The sequence below is a fragment of the Pinus tabuliformis genome, chromosome 6 (genome assembly GCF_031772625.1).
Source record: "Pinus tabuliformis cultivar Carrire ecotype Pingquan chromosome 6, CPIR1, whole genome shotgun sequence".
In the NCBI taxonomy this organism is placed as follows: domain Eukaryota; kingdom Viridiplantae; phylum Streptophyta; class Pinopsida; order Pinales; family Pinaceae; genus Pinus; species Pinus tabuliformis.
Genome location: NC_142292.1, coordinates 932,428,449 through 932,449,722, shown reverse-complemented (window position 1 = coordinate 932,449,722; position 21,274 = coordinate 932,428,449). Strand labels below are relative to the sequence as shown.

The window sequence follows — 21,274 nt, the reverse complement described above, 5'->3', positions numbered from 1 at the left end:
GAGAAGAGGTGGGGTGACATCAAGCTGTAGTCAGGAGGACTACAGGAGATGTGGGGTAGGATCCTTGAGGTACCCAAACTCTCTGATCATATTTGGCGACGGGAGTCCTGAGTGACAGTAGCAGGATGATGGATGTCAGTAGAAGCAAGATGCGGATGGAGCGGCAAAGCAGTGTTAGATTGCAGGGATCTGTAGCAACGCAGTGAGGGTTGCAGTAGTGCAAGATGCACAAAGGTGGTTGCAGTAGTGCAGAAAGGCACATAGGTGTTTGCAGCAGTGCGAGAGGCACAAAGTTGTTGCAGTAGCGCAGAGGCAACAAAGGGAGCATAGGATAGTAACAGAAGGAGCTTCAGCATCAGGAGGGCTTCTAGCTTGACAAGGATGTCAGTAGTTGGGTAGATCAATTACTTACTTCTTAGTAACTGAGTTGCAGTGCAATGATTAGCAATGGTAGTGCTATGGGCAACATGATGCAGCATGATGGGAGAGAGCTGCAGTGTTGGGAGGAAGGACCAGCAGCAACATGGATGCAGAGGTAGCTGCAGTATAGATGTAATAGTGGCAGTCGCAGAGCCATAGGCAATAGTACAGGAGACAACAGTGCAAAGGATGTTGGGCAACAGTTCAAGCATCAGCACAGGTACCAGTGCTAGATGATCAAAGTGATGTTCAGTGGTGGAGCATTACTAGAGCACATTCCTCGCTAAGAGGGAGTGTTGATTTAGGGTAGTATCAGATGTGCTCTAGCCATGAAAATTGGCATGGAGGCTAAAGCACATGAGATCTCTAAGACCCAGAAATGGTTTGGAGAAATTCCACCCGGTTAGAGAGATATTAAAATAATTAATATTTTTAATGGGTTTCTAAGTCTAAACTTAGGAAAATAAAAATATTAATGGGTATTAATATAAAACTGGGTGAGAAGGTTCTAAATGACATGGATCAAGCCAAATCTATTCTTAGCCGTTGATTAGAGATTTAATCTCGGCCGCTGAAGACTCAATAGAAAAAGTATAAGAGGAGGCTTGAGGGTCAGTTGGAGATACACCAAGATTGATCAGTCAGTTTGATTTTTTGGAGTGTGGTTTGCTGAGAGAAATCGAACAAGTGATCAGAGTTACAGCGAGGGGCAGTGAGTGCATAGCAGAGAGGCAGATATAGTGCCGAAGGATCAACACTGAGGCAGAGAAGGCTACGCAGAGCCAACAAGAGCCACGCAGAGGGCCAGAGGGATTGCGAAGAGGCTACCAGGGCCTGCATGAGTTACGTAGAGGGCTAGAGAGCCAACGCAGAGCATCAAAACGCTGACCCAGAGGGTTCCAGGCTGACGCAGAGCCTCAGAGAGGCGTTGGAGAGTTTTTCGTGGAGTAGACTTGCCGAATATCTGCTTCTGAAGAGAGGTATTACTGCCAGATAGATATCTCTGTAGGGTGAGCCAGTTTGGCACCTAGTTGTACTCAAGAAAGCTGTTTAATAATAAAACCCTCAGAACTGCTGCAATCGGTTTTCCCAAGTTGGGTTTTTCCGAGCATGATTGTCCAAAAATAACTGTCCCTTGTGTGTTTGTCGATTCTTTTAGTTGATGATCTGTAGATGGTTGAGATTGCATTTGTGTTTATTTTCAGTGTTTATATGGTTAAATAACTTGTTAAGAAATTAAACAAGTAGGTGAAATAAACCAGATAGTGTAGGGAAAATTTCTTGCGAGTTAGACTTAGAAATTTCAACAATAAACTTAGGAAAAGTAAAGTGAATTAGTTAGTGAATATGTTTTAATCTTAACCCTTGACTTGATTTGAGTCGTCAGTTACTTTGGAGATTAGGGTTAGGGATTTAACTCAATGTAAAGTTATAAATCAAGGCTAGGGAGAAGGAGAAAATACACCATACAACAACATAGGATTGAGAGAGGGATCTGAGTGAGTGTGCTAGGTCTGAGGAAGGGATAGCAAGGAGTCCAGATCAGACAAGGAGGGCTTGATCAATTGGATCAGATCCAATGTTGTATGTATTTCCTCAATTGGTCCATTTTCCTAGGAAGGGAGCCCAAGTATCTTTTGAAGAATTTTGAATGAAAAACTCTAATTGGGCAGAATCTGTTGTGTCATTTTTGTGATTGATATTGGTAAATTTACTTTCGCTGGATTTTTGTGTTAGGAACCTAACTCTGCATTTAATTAGTTTCCTACTAGGAATTAAGTGCCGGTTCCTAGGTTTGCATAAATTCTAACATGGAAGTCCAATGTTCCACTTGCATTGACCTTGAAAGGAAAAAAATTAGAAAATAGTGGTCAAAAGATGCTCAACATTCCACTTGGATGACCCAACAACTAGCTTGCTTTGCTCAACTTGCTTGCTTGGAGTGACTTTGGCCCATGAAGAACTCAAATTGGTCCTTGGTAGTTCGATTTGGTACTTAGGAGGAGAATTTGACTTTGTAAAAACTAATTTGTTGTTAACTTGAGATGCAACATCCACCTTGACTTTAAAATGGCTAGTTTTCACCCCCAATTTTCCTCCTTTGTTGACTTTAACAACTAGTAAGAGGGTCGACTTGGTCCAGTTGGCTAGATGTTCACAACGCCCTTGAGGATTTGAGGATTTTGCCACATGGGTTTTGTCCGGCTAACTTTTACTTCACTTTTGATGTCAAGTGTGCCCCTTCATGCCAAGTCTCGTAATCCCATGTGGCATCTAGTGAGGATGTCATCATGCAATAAATGAGGATCTATAGTGTCCTAGGGAAACTAAAAAGTCCGCCACTTCGAGTTTCGTCTGGCTTATTCTGTAGATCACTTTTGACATATTGTATGCCTCATTCTATTGAAATCTACTGTTTTATGCTACCTGGAAGCCCCACAAATTGCTAGACCACCTTTGTTTGCCATTTTCTTGATGATGCCTTCATATTTTGGAAAAATTTCAATGTGGCATGTCATCCACATTTTTTGCTAAGTGGTTTGAGACTAAGTTGACTTTTTTCCTTTTGAGACAACATGCATTGGGAAATGTGTACTACCTCAAGTAGCATGAACATGTTGAAAAACTATGAGATTACCATGTTCAGAACTGTCTGATGAATATACCATGGCCAAATACAGCATATAGACTTAATGACACAACTATGTGGGAATGACATAGGTGCAACAAATGTGAGTTGGACTAGTCCCTATCACCCTACAAACTGATGGTTCTTCTAAGCCATGAGTCCCAACGAGATCTATCCAAAGCCCCCCGATCCAGTATAGGACAAAAGGACTAGGGGCTTAGCCCAAGGGGATTGTCCATGTACGACCATAATAACCTAGGGTACCATAACATAGGGCCTCCATATAGGGCTTACGATGGTGCTACCAAAAATGAAAAGTTACATATGTACCCATGCAAAAGGAGGGGTAACATGGACCTTTTCAAGGAAAAGGTGGCTTCATTTCAATTAGTCAGTACAAGAGTGTGTTTCGGAATGTTTATAAGGCCGGATAGGGATTACCAAATATATGTCAATTATGCAATTTCATGAGTATGTTATGAACTTATGATGTGTTGTTGTGATACTTGCAGTGTGACAAATATATCCATGGACATATTAATAATTCATGAATAGAACAACATTGTATAGAAGCTCAAAAATGAAGGATGCTTATATCCACAAATTTATTCCTCCTAAATTCAAATGTGATGCCAATGTTTAGACATGTTTGAACTACAGATCATTCATATATCAACTAATTAGTGAACCTTACCCATTTCATGTGTAATGCTCTTGGAGTCAAAACCATAGTGAGGTAAAAATTATGCTTTGGGTAGCATGTGAAAACAAGTTACTTTAAATCCAAGGAAAATCCTTCAACAAATGTTAGCTTGTATACCATTAATAGAGTAGTCAAACCATGTAATGCTCATAAGTTTCTAAATAAATTGTCTTTTTTTTTTTAAGTTGTGGAATGGCCACCAGATGTTGTGCCTGGAAATATTCCCTCAGTTGAATCAATTCATGTGCTAATACCCCAAGGAACATCCAGATTTGGACAATCTTGCTATAAGTGGCCGGACATCAATTATTCTTCAGTATGTAAACTCAAAGGGTTTGGTTCTATGGTGCCACATTAGTAATATTAAAGTCCTGTGTAAGTAATTAAAATACCATAGCTTTCAGAACACCCACGGTAATGTATTCGAGTCATAATGTAACTTATGTATACACTATGTGCATTATCCCCATGCGACTAAGGGAAATTTACAATAAAATTATGATCGTTCGTTTGACATCACATTAATTTGCTGCTACTTGATTGATGTGTGAACCGTTGTTTATGCATCCTCGTGTAATTATTCTATCCAATGCTTTTGTATCCCAGAATCAAACGTTCAAAGACCATTAAAGCAACATATGAACACCATTCAAGGTTATTTCCAACAAATTCGAAATTTTCAAAGAATATTTAGAACTAAACTACAATTGTGTTAGGATATCTCCAAGCAGAAATTATTCACACTGGGTGTGCCTTTAGGAAATGAAATGCATGCAATAAGTTAAACATTATCCCACAGGAAAATAATCAGAATACTGCAGAATCAAACCGAATCGCCACCAGTGCGTCAGATAAATTATGATACACAAGCATGATGCTTGGTCAACACGGAAATTACACTCCACTTTAAAATACCGATTAACTCCACTCATAGCTAGATAAAACAAAAATGCTTTCAATGAGAGAGGTTTTCAAAAAGAAGATGGAATTGAGCAGTTTGGAAAAAGAAAATTGTTAAATTCGCACCAGATATCTGAGACCTTTAATTGGGATTGTCGTTGAGTTGGATACAAAATTCAAGTGCAAATAGGTGCATATAGTCAAATAACTTGAGTTAAACCTTGAGCACTCAGTTTTAAAATTGATCAGAAATTAGATATTTAAAGACCTAGATTGAATCTTCTTGATCCAAGTTAAAATTAAGATAAAAAATATTTAAGCCTTAACTTGGTGTGACCACAAGTCATATAAGAAATTATATTTAGAAACCTATGACCTGCTCTAAATATAAAATGCCAATGAATGGTAACTTGATGAAAGATGTATTATAAAACCCACTTGCCATTGGGTGTTTCGAGTCAATCCTCTTCTGGACACCCTGATGATGAGTGCACCAGACAACAGAATGGTGAGACCCCAAATTCCTCCTCAACCTCCCCCTCTGGAAGACAAACTGATAATATCAAGGCTAGCTTGGAGGTGCCAGAACGTACATCAGACCACTCATTCTCAGAGCCTCAAAGAGATTAGCTCCAGACAGATCCAGAGTAGAGAACCTCCCACCTGTCAGACTACATCCTAGTTTCAGAGGAGTAGGTAGAGATCCATTTGAAGTTTCTGTCTTTCGACCTTGGATGCCAGGAGTATCCCTCACTCATACATCCCCCCAGGATCATATAGCTGGACCCCCTGATAGTTCCAACAGACTGGCAGCGAGCCATTTCCCAGTTCGTCCCCCTTGTCCTTGGCCATCAAACTGAAGAGACCTTGACATCATCAGCCTTATCGTTCGATCTCTCTCTCTTTACAGGTAATTGAGTTGTCCATTTTTCCCATCTTGGACAAACTCATCCAGTGTTCTGTATAATTGTACATTTGTTCTGATGTTATAATTATAGGTTTCTTTGTTTCTATTATTTTCAGCATTTCCAAAGAGTTGCACTTGCACTCCCACATTACATTTATACTGGTTGTACTCTTCAGTCCCATTTACCTATTTTTATGGTCATTCGGGCGACATTAATAAAATTATCTTTCCCTCACTATAATTTTTTAAGAGAACCTTTGGGCAGTGTAAATTTGATTTAAGCTTTAAATTACTTGATTTTGAATGATTTAAGAGAATTGAATTTGGAAACATGCTTGAAGCAAGTAACAATTCAAAAAATAACTTCTTTTCATATCTGATCTTTATGGAATTCTCTGACCTCAAATGAGCTTTCACTTATGTAGTTGATTGGTTCATGATTAAAAGACATGTTTGTTATTCTTTGTTAGAAATTAGAAAGAACACAGATCAATATGATGGAGTTCAACTGTGAAAACTGGTTGGCAGACATAATCCATTCAGGCTAATTGGAGTTGGTTTATCTGTATGGACATTTGCCACAGCTGGCTGTGGGTGTTCATTTGGATTCTGGTCTATACTATTTTTCCGCATGTAAGTGCCATCCAAAACTCTTTTGATATACCTGGTAACAGTCCACAATGGTGTACAGTTAGCTAATTGTTTCTTTGCATAGGTTGGTTGGTGTTGGAGAGGCATCTTTTATTAGCCTTGCAGCACCCTTTATTGATGATAATGCGCCTCCTGATCAGGTTTGTTACATATTTCATGCTTTTGTCATATGTTGTTTAGCAATGGTGTGAAACAAGGGCATCATTGCTTTCTTTGGAGAAAAGTTGTGTGGCATGTATTTTTCATGCCAATCACCTTTATGGGAATTGATACACATTGTTGTCAATCACCTTGTGTTTGAGTCTTGTGGGGAAAGTTAAGCATCTGATTATTAGTATGGGGTTTAATGTTTAGCCCATTCATTCTAATGAGTGATTTTATACTCATTGCTAAAATTCTTTGATTGGTTAATAACATGATTCTTGGTTATGAGGTTATGTCCCATCCAGAAGAGGTAAGAATAACCGTATGTCTAATGAAGGTGTCAATATGTTTATCTCTATTTTATCTTATTCGGAGGAATGGGGAGGTGACTCCTGTCAGTTTGCATTGAGTTGGTTTTTATATTTAGGCTATTTCATTGTACGTTTATACTTCCTAATGTTTTCTCTTATTCATGGATTCAGAAGACAGCTTGGCTTTCAGTATTTTGTATGTGCATACCCGCGGGAATCGCCATTGGTTATGTATATGGAGGTTTGGTAAGTATCCAACTATATTAGCCTAGTTTTTTCTGCGAAAACATATGCTCAGAGTCGTCCTTTTTCTTTAATATATCAATTGATCAGTAGGTTGAACACCTTGTTGTATAGACTATTTGGAAATAAATACATTGGTGATCAAAATCCTAAATGATATTAATAGTTTTAAGAGCTGTATAATTCTAGAAAGCCTCCTATATGCTAGGATGTGTATTCTTTCCATGAAATCTTAGATAAAAAGTGGGACAGATTATGGGACAGTACCAACAAAAGCACATGTGTAAATTCTAAAATGGCACTATCAATGGAAGACTTATAGAATCTCCTTTGGCTCTCCAACAATCTCACTTCAATCTCCCAAGCTTGCAAGCTCCAACAATCTCCCACAACTTCCTCAATCTCAAACCCTCTCAAATGCTCTCAATCTATCTTTCTCACAAATGAAATGGTGATAATGAGGGAGGGAAGGAGGTTTTTTATTGTTTTACCCCTCCCTTTTCCCTCCAAAAAGTCGCCCCTCTTGCCTTGGTTGTGCATGGACTTTGGGAGGGCGGGAGCTGCTTTTTTCATGGGAGCGTTGGCTCCTGTATCACTCCCCACAGTTAAAATTCGCTCTTGGAGTGATGGGGAGCGATCACTCCCTATGTTTCTAGGGAGCAATTTTTTTTACCGAGATTGCATTCCTGAAATTCACTCCCAAACGGTAGTGAATTGGGAGCGTGCTCTTGGAATAGCTCCCTTAGTGCTTCCGAGCAGAGCGTGCTTTGGGAGTGGATTTGGGGGGGGGGGCCTCTCCAAAGCCTTGACCTAGTATTTGGTTCCCAACAACTATTAACTAAACAAATACACAACCAAATTCCTAACACAAAAAATATAGAGGAAGCAAAAACTCGATCTGAATAAGCCAAGACAAGAGGACACAAGATGTGGTGCTAGCCAGGGACAAATCCCAATGCGGGGAAACCCTTGATCAATTCTTCTTATATGTTCTTCAATAGTTCAGCGGAGGGAGAGAGAGAGAGATAGTACATTTACAACAGAATTCAACACTTTGACTTATCTAAATAAGAGCATAGATCATCTCTAAGAAAATGATACATGAGGTAGTTGAACTTAGTTGAAGACATGCTGCTTCAATTGATTCTCCAAGGTGACTCTATCACCATGCTGCACCTATCATTATGCTGCTCCTCATCATCATGCTGCACCTCACTGTGCTGCACCATGTTGCACCTCATCATCACTACGTTGCATCTCATCATCCTTCACTAAACATGACTGTACCCATCACTGTATTGCTGAGCTCTTCATTGCACTATGCTGCACTGTACTTGCAACTCCCATTGCTGTACCAATGCTGCAACATGTACCATTGACCACCATGCTGCTCCATAACTCTGTCATGCTGCCACACTACTTTAGTCATGCTGCCACACAGGCTGTGGTCTATAGCCTAGCCCAACAACTAGATAGATTATGATCCCACAGTCCTAGGAAACACACAATTCTGTCATCAATATGTACATTGCTGATCTGTGTGTTATAGGAGCTTCTACTCATCAAAGGTATGGGTAGCAGTTCCTTTATCTAAACTGCTGATAAGAACCTTTTGTGACAGCACATAGGATCTCCTCATTTGAAGAGACCTCTCCCTTCAACGTGGCTGGTCTTTAGGACAGCGGACAAGATGTGCACCTAAAACACAACAATGTCTCTTTCTTACAACAGATAGGAGGTGTAGAAGACTGTGTTTGCTGTTGTTCCTTACTGTGACTGGTTAGGGCACCCATGTGCTACAACAACCCTCAAATAGTCACCTAAAACATCCCTCAAAGACTGCGGCCTTATCAAGGAAGGGTCTCCTCCATTCATGTCGCTGTTTTGGGCACTTTTTAGCCCAAGAAGCCTCCACGCTATCCCTATTTTAGATAGGCAAGGCCTGCGGCCTACCACAGGGATTGCTGTCACCTATAGCCAACCAAAATAGTGTCACCCTTACCTTGAAGCTACCCACAAACAGTTCGCAATTCTCCTTACCTAACTCGGCCTCTTTGTAGCATGGAACAACCCTCCACGTAGTCACCGAGAGGCTCTAACAACCCTAAAACACCCACGTTGTCCCTACCTTCTTTGCTGGTTAAGGCAGCAAGTTAGGGAGCCTCTTTACTGCCTCTTTTCTAGTGTCTAAGGGCTGTCTCAAACAACGTATAGATTAGGGCATCTAGGGTATGATAAGACTGTTTAGGGTCAGCTGTTATGCCTCCTTCACTATGTTAGATCTCCCTTTGTACTGCGACCAAACCTTCACAAGACCTGCGGCTAGGGCATCCTTATTTTACAGTGAATAGGGTCTCCTTCTAGACATGCGTTTAGGGCTTCTTCCTCTTAGACTTCTCTTCCACTAAAACCCAAAACAAGTGGAGAGAAATCAAGAGTGAAGTGTGTACAAATGACTATCAAGTCACCTCCATTTGTACTAAAATGTTGAGCACATGTGGGGGTTATTTGGTTGCTAGCCAACCTTGACGAATTGTCCCATAACACAAATAAATTCATATCTCCATGAATACTTATCGGAATCGTATGATTTTTAGATCAATCCTACACCTCTCGATGAGAGGGATCCAAGAAAAATATCCGCTGCCATTAATAAGATGACCCACATTGAGTTTGGCCATAGTTGCCAAATTTAACAGAAACAAATATATACACAAGAATCAAACACATCGACACAATTATTTTGGACAATTGTCCCCGGAAAAACCCAATGCGGGAAAAGCGGTGTAGCAGAGGAGGGTTTTATTAATCAGCGTTCTTGAGTACAACTAGGGTGCCAACTGGCTTACCCAACAGAGATAACCACACGATAGTAACACCACAAAAAATCCTCCGGCGCTTCCCCTAGGCTTAGCATCAGCCCAGCTAGTCTCTGCGCAGCTCCCAAACCCTTTGCGTTAGCACTCTGCCTCATTGCGTCAGCACTTGGCCTCTCTGCGTCACCCACGCAGGCCCTACACAATCCAGTTGCCTCTGCGTCCTTCTAATTGGCTTTGCGTTTGCCTTTTTGATCTCTTCGCTGGTCCTTAAGCACTATCCCTGCCTCTTTGCTTTGTACCCACTGCCTCTCACTACAATCCAGACCACTAGCTCGAATTTCTTAGCAAGCCCCGCTCCAGAAATCGAATTGACTGGTCTCCCTCAATATATCTCCAACTGACCCTCAAGTCTTCTCTTATACTTTTCCTGTTGATGAATCAACGACCGAGATTAAGTCCCTAATCAACGACTAAATTAAAATAGACTTGATTCTTATCTCTTAGAAGCTTCTCATCCTTATCTTTATTAATAACCATTAATATTTTTATTTTCCTAAGTTGAGACTTAGGAACTCATTAAAAATATTAATTATTTTAATAACTCTTTATCTGAATGGAATTTTCCAAAACGATTTCTGGGTCTTGGAGATCTCATGTGCTTTAGCCTCTCCACCAATTTTCATGGCGATGCTACCCCAAATCAACATTCCCTCTTAGCGAGGAATGTGCTCTAGTAATGCTCCAACACTGAACATCACCCTGATCATCCTGCACCAGTACCTGTGCTGATGCTTGGCCTGCTACCCAACATCCTCTGCACTGCTGCCTCCTGTACTATTGCCCATGGCTCTACCACTGCCATTGCTACATTTGTACTGCAGCTCCCTCTGCATTTGTGGTGCTGCTGGTCCTTATTCCCAACATTGCATTTGCACTGCAACTCCCTCTCAAATGCTGCATCATGCTGCTCATAGCACTGCAACACTTGATACTTATCCATTTCTTCTACTGAAGTGGATTCTTTACCATCCCCATCTTCTCCCTGAAACAAGCGAACTTGGTTCTTCCAAGGCCTTGGTAAGGATGTCCGCCACCTGTTCTCCTGGAGGAGTGTAACTCAACTGCACAACTCCTCGTTGGACATATTCTCTGACAAAGTGACATCGAATATCAATGCACTTTGACCGACCATGAAATACTGGATTCTCAGAGAGCTTGATGCAACTCTGATTATCACACATGATCCTGGTCGCTTCCATCCTTCTTCTGAATAGGTTTACAAGCAATTTTCTAAGCCATATGGCTTTGCACGAAGCTGTGCTAGCGGCCATATATTCTGCTTTGGCTGAGCTTAGAGCTACGGATTTCTGTTTCCTACTGCACCAGGAGGTCATCCCCAATCCAATTTTGAAATAGTACCTAGAGGTACTTTTCCAATCTACTAAACTTCCAGCCCAATCTGCATCAGTAAACCCACTTAGTCTGATATCATTGCTTCTGGTGTATAAGAGTCCATAATCGATTGTTCCCTGTATATATTTGAGAACATGTTTGGCTGCTGCCCAGCGTGCCCTCTTCTGTTCCACCATGAACTGACGGAGGGTGTTGACAACGTAACAAATGTCTAGCCTTATATTTCCCAGATACATCAGGGACCCTATGAGTTGCAGTATAAGGTGGGATCAACATCCTTGTCTTCTGATGCATCAATTTTCTTCCAGTTGGTGATCATTGGAGTATTCATAGGCCTATAGTCCTGCATCCTGAATCTCTTAAGAATTTATGTAGCATATCTCCCTTGTCCAAGGAAGATCACCCCCTTCTACTGCCAAACTTCCAACCCCAGAAAACAATGCATCTGTCCCAAATCCTTCATGTTGAATTCTGTGGCTAGATTCTTCTTGCAGTCCTCGATGAGCCTGGATGATCCTGTTAGGAAGAGATCATCTACATATAATACTAGGATTAGAGGCTCATTCTCTACAACCAGATAGTAGAGATTTGGATCTGCGTCACTCTTGATGAACACCATCTTCTGCAAGTAGTCATCAATTCGACCATATCATGCTTTAGGTGCCTATTTGAGCCCATATAAGGCTTTCTTCAATCTGCATACATGAAATTTCTTTTCATGTGTTTCAAAGCCTTTTGGATGTTCAATGTATACTTCCTCTTCTATCACTCCATTCAAGAATGCCATTTTGACATCCATCTGATGAATTTCCCACCCCATCTGTGCTGCAAGAGATATCACGATTCTAATAGATGTATACCTGGCTACTGGGGCAAAGGTCTCTTCATATTCTATTCCTTCCTTTTGAGCATATCCCTTAGCCACAAACCTGGCTTTGTATTTTTCCACACTGTCCTCTGCAACATATTTGATCTTGTAGATCCATCTCGAACCTACCATTGATCTATCTTGAGGCCTAGGCACTACTTCCCAAACATCATTCACCATTATAGCGCTGTATTCCTCTACCATCGCATCCATCCAAACTTGATGTTGAGCTACCTCTTGAAAACTGGAAGGTGCCCCATCCTGAGCTACTAATGCCCGATATCTATCCGGCTGTCTTCGCTCCCTTTTATTATTCCTAGGTGCATCAATTAAATCTTCTGCATCTCACAGAATCTATCGGAGATCTCGACTTGTTCTTCCCCTGGTAGTAGGTGCATTTGTTAGCTCTTCCTCTTCCTGTGATTCCTCCTGTTTTGAAGGAGAATTCTTGGTACTGGCTTCCGCTGGTTGAAGTGGTTTGACCAATGGCTCATCTTTTGACTGCTCCTCGGAAGGCATTTCTCGAGATTTTTTGAAGGCCCTATCTTCCATGAACTTCACATCTCATCAAATTACTACCTTCCTGCTCCCTAGAAGATAGATTCTATATGCCTTAGTGTTCTCGTTATATCCCACTAGATATACTTTCTCTGCAGTTTGATCTAACTTCTTCCTCTTCTCCTCGGGTATACGACAATATGCTAAACTCCCAAATATCCTGAAATGACTAACTTCAGGTGTCTTCCCAGTGAAGACTTTCTCTGGAGTAATCTTGCCCAATGCCCTATGAGGAGTTCTATTCTAAACATAAGCTGTCCTGCTGCATGCTTTTGCCCACAAGAATTTTGGCATATCCTGATCATACATCATAGCCCTAGCTGCTTCCACGATAGCCCTGTTCTTCCTTTTTGCTACTCCATTCTGCTCCGGATTGTAAGGAGCTGTCCACTCTCTTCTAATGCCCTCCCTAGCGCAAAAATTGGTGAAGTCCTTGTTGACATATTATCCACCATTGTCTGAGCGCAATACTTTTATTTGTTGGAAATACTAAGGAGGGGGGGGGGTGAATCAGTGTTTCTTTTCAATTGTTACTTCTACCAATTAAATCAATTATATTTACAACACAAAATGAACAATAGGAATAAATACTTTTATTAATATAATCTTTACAATAAATCAGGTACAATATATATATAGGGCTCCAACCCGTTGCCAAGCACCAACTTGGTCTTTTGTGAGGCTTCAACCTCTAGAGCACCAATCCTGTCTTGTCAAGGCACCAACCTTGGATTTAGGGGCACCAACTCCAAGGACACCAATCCTTCCAATTCTGAGGCAACAACCCCAAGGGCTTTGACCCTATCTTATCAAGGCACCAACCTTGTTTGTTCAAGGCTCCAACCTTAAAGTCACCAAACCTCTGGGCTCCAACCCACTACTATATTTTGTCTAAATATGTTTGATAGTAATTCTCTGCTCCCAATTTCTTCTTCACTGAATTCTGTCAATCTACAATTTCACTGCTACATCAATGACAATCTGTCTTCATATGAAGGAGTCTTCACAACTCTTCATATTGCTCAAACAGAATCTCCAAGTCACATCATGATGACTAACTCACCATGGTCTTCAATAGTCTATACACAATTGTCAACGTATCTTCAATGATCTTGCACACACACACAACTCTTTGTTTCAACCCTCTATTCTAACAGTCGCGATAACTGCTTCAGGAGTATGCTTAAGGAGTAATTGCTTCAAAAGAGTGACTATCGTGGCTTCAGGTTGTGTGCACAATTATAAAACAACCCTGTCTTATGCAATCTCTTTAATAGATCGCAGGTTGTGCTTCTACGGATTCATTATAAGTCCGAACTTTCAATGATTAACCTAGTCAACAAAATGTTTTTACCTTCGTCTTCCGCTGGACCTTCGACTTCCTCTACGCTCACTTGACCTTCGGCTTTCTTTCTACTGTTCCTTCATGTTCACGAGTTGTGAACTGTCGTTTTGTTCTATGATCGATGCACACAATCGATGGATAGAAATGATACGTCTTAACTTATATTTATATGGGTTTCACCAATGACCGGAAAGACACGTTTATTGGAAGGAGGCCGACTTGTATATTAAAACATATTGAAGAGTCTTTCATCCATAGACTTGATTATTCACGGAAACCATATAAGAGAGGCTATACCCACATGGAGGTCCCACATGCCACGTCACTACCTCAATTGCAATTGCAACTTTCAGAGGTCCTGCAATCGCAACTCTTAACATCACCGATGTAACATGGCCAATATTCATACTGCTGATGAAATGGATGCGATATAATATTAAACCATCGTCAATAGATCTGTCGGGTCCACAACTAATATCGCAATTGACGGTCGGGTTCACAAGACTTATTGCAATCGGCGGTCGGGTTCACAAGTCTTATCGCAATCGGCGGTCCGGTAGTGACAACCCTTATGATTTGCGTAACTTCCTCGATACCTGGATGCGATATTACATAAAGGTATATTCTATGGAGCTATCGGGTTTGTGTATTATATCGCAATCGGCGTTTTGACATCCCTTTGAAACTTGCGATTACTGATGATGTGATATTTCATTAAGTTGAATTGTAATGGTCCGTGGGTCCGTAATATTATTGCACTCAGAGGATTTAAGTGGCATTCCTTTGTGATACATAACTTCCAATGCGGATGCGATATTCTTTAGGGTGTGTTGTAATGGGTGCATTGGGTCTGTAACTCATATCGCAATCGGGGTTTGAGTAGTGTTTACATAACTTAATATAATAGAACCGCTGATAAGATTTCTACCGATATTATATATTGTCGAAAGGGTTCCCATGGTTTATTACTTCCTCCGATATGGCTCCTCTGACATTTTCTTCTTTGCTCCTCCGATATCATTGTTTCTCTTTGTTCTGTCGATGACACTTACCCTTGGGCATATGCGATAACCTGCTTCCTTGATGGCTTCTGATGAACTCTTCCTCTTACTCTTTGGCTTCATGGCTTCTCCTCTTTACTCTTTCTCCTCTTCTGATGGCATCCGATATCTTTCCTCCTCGGTTCCACTGTTTCTATTATGTTTGTATTCAATCCTTGGATCCTCCATGAGCAGTATTATGATCAATGGGCATCAATGGGAAACCACACATGTCACAAGAATTTGCCATCACAAACACTACCATATTGACATCAATGACAACCTAGATTAACAATCTCCCCCTTTGTCATTGATGGCAATATTCTTCTTCTCTCCCCCTTTGACATCAATGGCAAAGGAGTGCACAAGGACTCCCCCCTGTCAACTGCTTTTGTTCTTTATGAACAATAGATTTTGATGGGTATGTTACTCCCCTTGTCGTGGTGCTCTTCTTTTTACTCAAGATAGAAGGATTGCTGCCTCATCATCAGCGAGCACATTATCCCCTCTTCATGTCTCAGAACTTCTTCATCATGGCTTCAACAGTGCTTAAAGGTGCTCCACTTCAATGCTTCAAAATAGACTCCAACTAGTCATACACTAAATGTCCAGGTCCAATTTTTTTATGCTTCTACACCGTATTCTGTTGTCTCCATAGTCAGAATTAAGAGGCCTTCACAGTCCGAATCAAGAGAAAATGCCACTGAAATTGTCATTCTCGCTATCTTTCTTCAAACCAGGATTCCTTTTTATCTTTGTGCTTCTCCTTAAGTTGTTGAGCTATATTCGACAGCACAACATTCTCCTCTTTTTTGATATCCAATCAGTGACTGTTTTTTTTTTTGAATTCTTTCTACTGGTTGACAACTTTTTGCAATGCTTCAATTATGTTAGATGTTGCCAACTGCTCTTGCTTCAAGCTTCATTCCCAGATGTATCTGTTTGTTTGAAGGTTGCCTCTATTTGTGTCTATAATTTACCTGTTCTCACATCAAATCCTTGAGTTGAAATATTCAACTTCTGTAATAACAACAACATAGTTATTTGCTTATTAGCATTAGATGACCCTCTGCTGCTCCAATTTCTGTTTAGAGGCCAAGTGGAAAATATTTTTAACAACAGTCCATTGGATAGATAGGAGATCATGTTCTTTCAAAGGTGTGTTCCTGAGAAATGATCTATCAAAGAATGATTGTTAATATAGCTCATTAAGGATTTCATAGGGACCCTTTCACGGATAGCTTCTGCAATAATGATCAAGAATCACAAGCTCCCCCTAACTGTATGCATGGTCTCTTTTTGGCAGAATCCCATCATCAAACACTCGAAATATCAAGAATATCTTCATCAAGTCAACAACATGTGTTGTTGGCTGGAGAGTTCAGGAGATTTTCATATTGTATTTGCTTTCTTCTCCATACTTGTGTAACTTTCTTTTCTGGCATGATTCTAGCTTGTGTAGGACCCAAGTTAAGTTACAATCACGTGCCATATGACCAATGTTATGACACTTGAAGCATTCTATGTTGTTCATGAATAAGAATGCATGATTTCTTCCTGCAGAATTGCTTCTGAGAGATTGTCGGGGACCATAGTGTCTATCTTTGTGGTATGCCCTATAATCTTTTGCCATGTGTCCAAAGTTTGTACAAGAATAACAATAACCAAGAAATATACTTTGGTACCTGGGAGAAGAAGGTTTCCTTTATGTACTTCTAAAGTCTTTCTGCCTTGAGATCCTTTGATTATAACCATTGCTTCTTGCGTCCTTGACATCATCTGCATTTCTTCTTGGAATAGGATTTCCTTCATTGTTGCCTTGACTCTTATCCTTGCCTTTGCTGGAACTGGGAGCATCAACATTTCTTTCTGGCTTCCTCACATCCTTTTTGTTTGAAGCATTATCATTCTTGCTTGAGGATTCTCCTTCATAGCCAAGACCTGATTTATTAAATTTGGATCTTTGATGGTTGAGCATGTCATCCAAGGCTTGAGAGCTTTTCAAGAATTTGTCCATCCCTTCAACCTTTTTTCTGAGGGAGACAATCTCTTCTTCCAATCTTTTACAATCATTATTCTTCTTAGCAAGTTGTTTCTCAAACTCTTCCTTGATACGTATTGCTTCATTTGATTCTATTTTAAGGGAGATGATTTTTGATTTCATATTGAAGATTTCTTCATTTTCCTTAGCTAGACTACTCTCCATTTCTTCCATGATCCTTGTAGCTTTACATGTTTCGGCCTTGAGAAGGTTGAGGTCGGATTTTAGTTTGAAATTTGAATATTTCTTCATCCTTTGCTTTTAGTTGGCATATCATGGTGTTTTTCTCATTTTCTGCTTCATCAACCTGTCCTTCTATGATTACCAATTCTTCCATTGTCTTCTTAGTTCCTTGTGCTTGTTTCCTTGCTTCTTCTAGTTGTGATCTAAGGGAGGAGACCTCTTCCTTGTATTGACCAATCTCCGCTTCAAGTTTGTTCAAGCTCTGGTGCCTTTGTTCAAGGTGGCTTGACAAGTTATCTTCTCGTTTCTTTGCTTTATCCAATTGATTTGTCATGGATATGACTTATTCATGATGCTTTCTTTTGCTTTGATGGAATTCTTTCTTAAGCTTGGCAAGCTCTTCATCCATTTCTTGTACTTGAAGCTTGACAAGGTCAACTTTCTTCCTTGTTTGGTCTTGGTCACCAGCTAGTGCTTTCTTATTAAGTTCCTTGTTGTCCTTTTTCAAATTGATAATATCTTCCATGGCAGCCATAAGTTTAGTGAGGAGATCTTCAAAATCTTTTTCATTCTCTTCATCTTCTGGGTCTTGTTTAGCCTTGATGTCATCATTCTCATTTTCAGCTTCTATAATGGGTTCTGGATTTCCTTCTTGGTTTCCATCATCTTCTTGACTAGTGGTCATGGTCAATGCTCTTTTTGAGTGAAGGTCATGAAGTTTGTCCCATATACCCTTCGCTGATGAACATTTTCCTAAATTGTTCTTCGTAGAATCTGGTAGCCCATTCAAGATTGCCTTCAATGCTTTTGCATTGTACTCCTTGGGTTCTCCATCCATCATGCTATCAACAATCACTGATTTGCAGATTTCAATGTCTTGAGTCTTTAAGAAATTTCTCATTCTTGCTTCCCATATATCAAAGTTTCCATTGAACCATGGAGCCTTTACAAATTGATTGATTTCAACTTCGATGGTTGAGGGAGACACATCTTTAGGAGGATTGAAGACTTTCTTCCTTGGCTTCGCCATTTGTGTTCTAATGATCAACCTTCAAGCTACTAGGCTTTGAGTGAAGGTACTAGCTCTGATACAAATTGTTGGAAATACTGGTGGAGGGGTGAATCAATATTTCCTTTCAATTGTTACTTTTACTAGTTAAATCAATTGTATTTACAACACAAAATGAACAATAGGAATAAATACTTTTATTAATATAATATTTGCAATAAATCAGGTACAATATATATATAGGGCTCCAACTCGTTGCCAAGCACCAACTTGGTCTTTTGTGAGGCTCCAACCTCTAGGGCACCAACACTGTCTTGTCAAGGCATCAACCTTGGATTTAGGAGCACCAACTCCAAGGACACCAATCCTTCCAATTCTGAGGCAACAACCCCAAGGGCTTCGCCCCTATCTTATCAAGGCACCAACATTGTTTGTTCAAGGCTCCAACCTTCAAGTCACCAACCCTCTGGGCTCCAACCCACTGCTATATTTTGTCAAGATATGTTTGATAGTAATTCTTTGCTCCCAACTTCTTCTTCACTGAATTCTGTCAATCTACAACTTCACTGCTACATCAATGACAATTTGTCTTCATATGAAGGAGTCTTCACAACTCTTCATATTGCTCAAACAGAATCTCCAAGTCACATCATGATGACTAACACACAATGGTCACAATTGTCAATGTATCTTCAATGATCTTGCACACACACAACTCTCTGTTTCAACCCTCTGTTCTAACAGTCGCGATAACTACTTCAGGAGTAATTGCTTAAGAAGAGTGACTATTGCAGCTTCAGGTTGTGCGCACAATTATAAAACAACCCTGTCTGATGCAATCTCTTTAACAGATCGCGGGCTGCGCTTCTACGGATTCATTATAAGTCCGAACTTTCAATGATTAACCTAGTCAACAAAATGTTTTTACCTTCGTCTTCCGCTAGACCTTCGGCTTCCTCTGTGCTCACTCGACCTCCAACTTTATTTCTATTGTTCCTTCATCTTCACGAGTTGTGAACTGTTGTTTTGTTCTATGATCGATGCACACAATTGATGGATAGAAATGATACGTCTTAACTTATATTTATATGGGTTTCACCAATGACCGGAAAGACACGTTTATTGGAAGGAGGCCGACTTGTATATTAAAACATATTGAAGAGTCTTTCATCCATAGACTTGATTATTCATGGAAACCATATAAGAGAGGCTATATCCACATGGAGATCCCACATGCCACGTCACTACCTCAATTGCAATTGCAACTTTCAGAGATCCCACAATCACAACTCTTAACATCACCGATGTAACATGGCAGATATTCATACTGCCGATGAAATGGACGCGATATAATATTAAACCTTCGTCTATAGATTTGTCGGGTCCACAGCTAATATCGCAATTGACGGTCGAGTTCACAAGACTTATCACAATCGGCGGTCGGGTTCACAAGTCTTATCGCAATCGGCGGTCCAACAGTGACAACCCTTATGATTTGCGTAACTTCCCCGATACCTGGACGCGATATTACATAAAGGTATATTCTATGGAGCTATCGGGTCCGCGTATTATATCGCAATCGACGTTTTGACATCCCTTTGAAACTTGCGATTACTGATGATGTGATATTTCATTAAGTTGAATTGTAATGGTCCCGCAGGTCCATAATATTATCGCAATCAGAGGATTTAAGTGGCATTCCTTTGTGATACATAACTTCCAATGCGGATGCGATATTCTTTAGGGCGTGTTGTAATGGGACCATTGGGTCCGTAACTCATATCGCAATCGGGGGTTTGAGTAGTGTTTACATAACTTAATATAATAGAACCGCTGATAAGATTTCTGCCGATATTATATATTGTCGAAAGGGTTCCCATGGTTTATTACTTCCTTCGATATTGCTCCTCTGACGTTTTCTTCTTTGCTGCACAGATATCATTGTTTCTCTTTGTTTTGTCGATGACACTTATCCTTGGGCATATGCGATAACCTGCTTCCTTGATGACTTTTGGTGAACTCTTCCTCTTACTCTTTGGCTTCATGGCTTCTCCTCTTCTAATGGCATCTGATATCTTTCCTCCTCGGTTCCACTGTTTCTATTATATCTGTATTCAATCCTTGGGATCCTCCATGAGCAATATTATGATCAATGGTCATCAATGGGCAACCACATGTCACAAGAATTTGCCATCACAAACACTGCCATATTGACATCAATGACAACCTAGATTAACATTATTTTCTTTCTAGTCAGATTCTCCACTAGAGCCTTGAACTCTTTGAATCGACAGAAAACCTCGTCTTTGGTTTTCAGAAAATAAATCCAAGTTTTCCTGGAATGGTCATCGTGAAGGTGACGAAGTATTTGGCACCACTAAGAGCTTTTGTGGACATCGGTTTGCAAACATCTAAGTGTATCAATCCTAGTACACTCTTGGCCCTGTTTTTACTTCTAGGAAACGCTGCTTTGGCATACTTGCCTAGAGCACATCCTCTGCATACATCATCTCGTTCTGTATTAAGATCTGGAACTCCTGCCACAGTTTACCTGAGAATTCTTAGAGCCCCATGGTGCAAATGTCCCATCCTTCTGTGCCATAGTTCATTCAAATCCTTGTGTCCATTACTACCTGCCAGTGCCATTGGTGATTCTAGCTGCAGCTTGTACAACCTGTTACTTCTGATTCCGATCTGTACTTTCATTTTCCAGATCAAGTGTTTGACGTATACTTTCTCCTTAATGAAGGAGATGTCATAGCCCTTGCTTTGAAGTTGTGATACGGAAAGTAAGTTCATCCCCAGTCATGGCACATGCAACACATTGGTAGCTTGGAACTACTCTCCTATTTCTGTTTGAGAAACTATGGTACCCCTCCCTATTGGAGTACACTTTGGCTTATTCCCCATGGTGATCTGAAAATTCTTTCTTTCCTCCTGATAATCTGAGAAACATTCCTGGATTCCTGTCATGTGGCAGGAGGCTCCATTATCTATATACCATACCCTTGATGATGCAGAGCTTGCTACGTAAGCAACTTCTTCTTCCAATCTGGAAGCTAGCATATAGAAATCCAAATTTCTATCTCT

General features: G+C 40.4%; 1 protein-coding gene across 2 annotated transcripts in view; it reads left to right on the top strand.

Annotated features, from left to right (window-relative positions):
- LOC149261988 (putative sphingolipid transporter spinster homolog 2) overlaps positions 1-21,274 on the top strand; it is a 486,467-nt gene that overhangs the window by 135,483 nt on the left and 329,710 nt on the right. For both annotated transcript variants that reach the window (XM_089423163.1, XM_089423158.1), the window contains exons 4-6: positions 6,088-6,192; positions 6,275-6,350; positions 6,837-6,911. In XM_089423163.1, the coding sequence (XP_089279289.1) occupies positions 6,088-6,192; positions 6,275-6,350; positions 6,837-6,911 (256 nt within the window). The remainder of the gene's footprint in view (positions 1-6,087; positions 6,193-6,274; positions 6,351-6,836; positions 6,912-21,274) is intronic.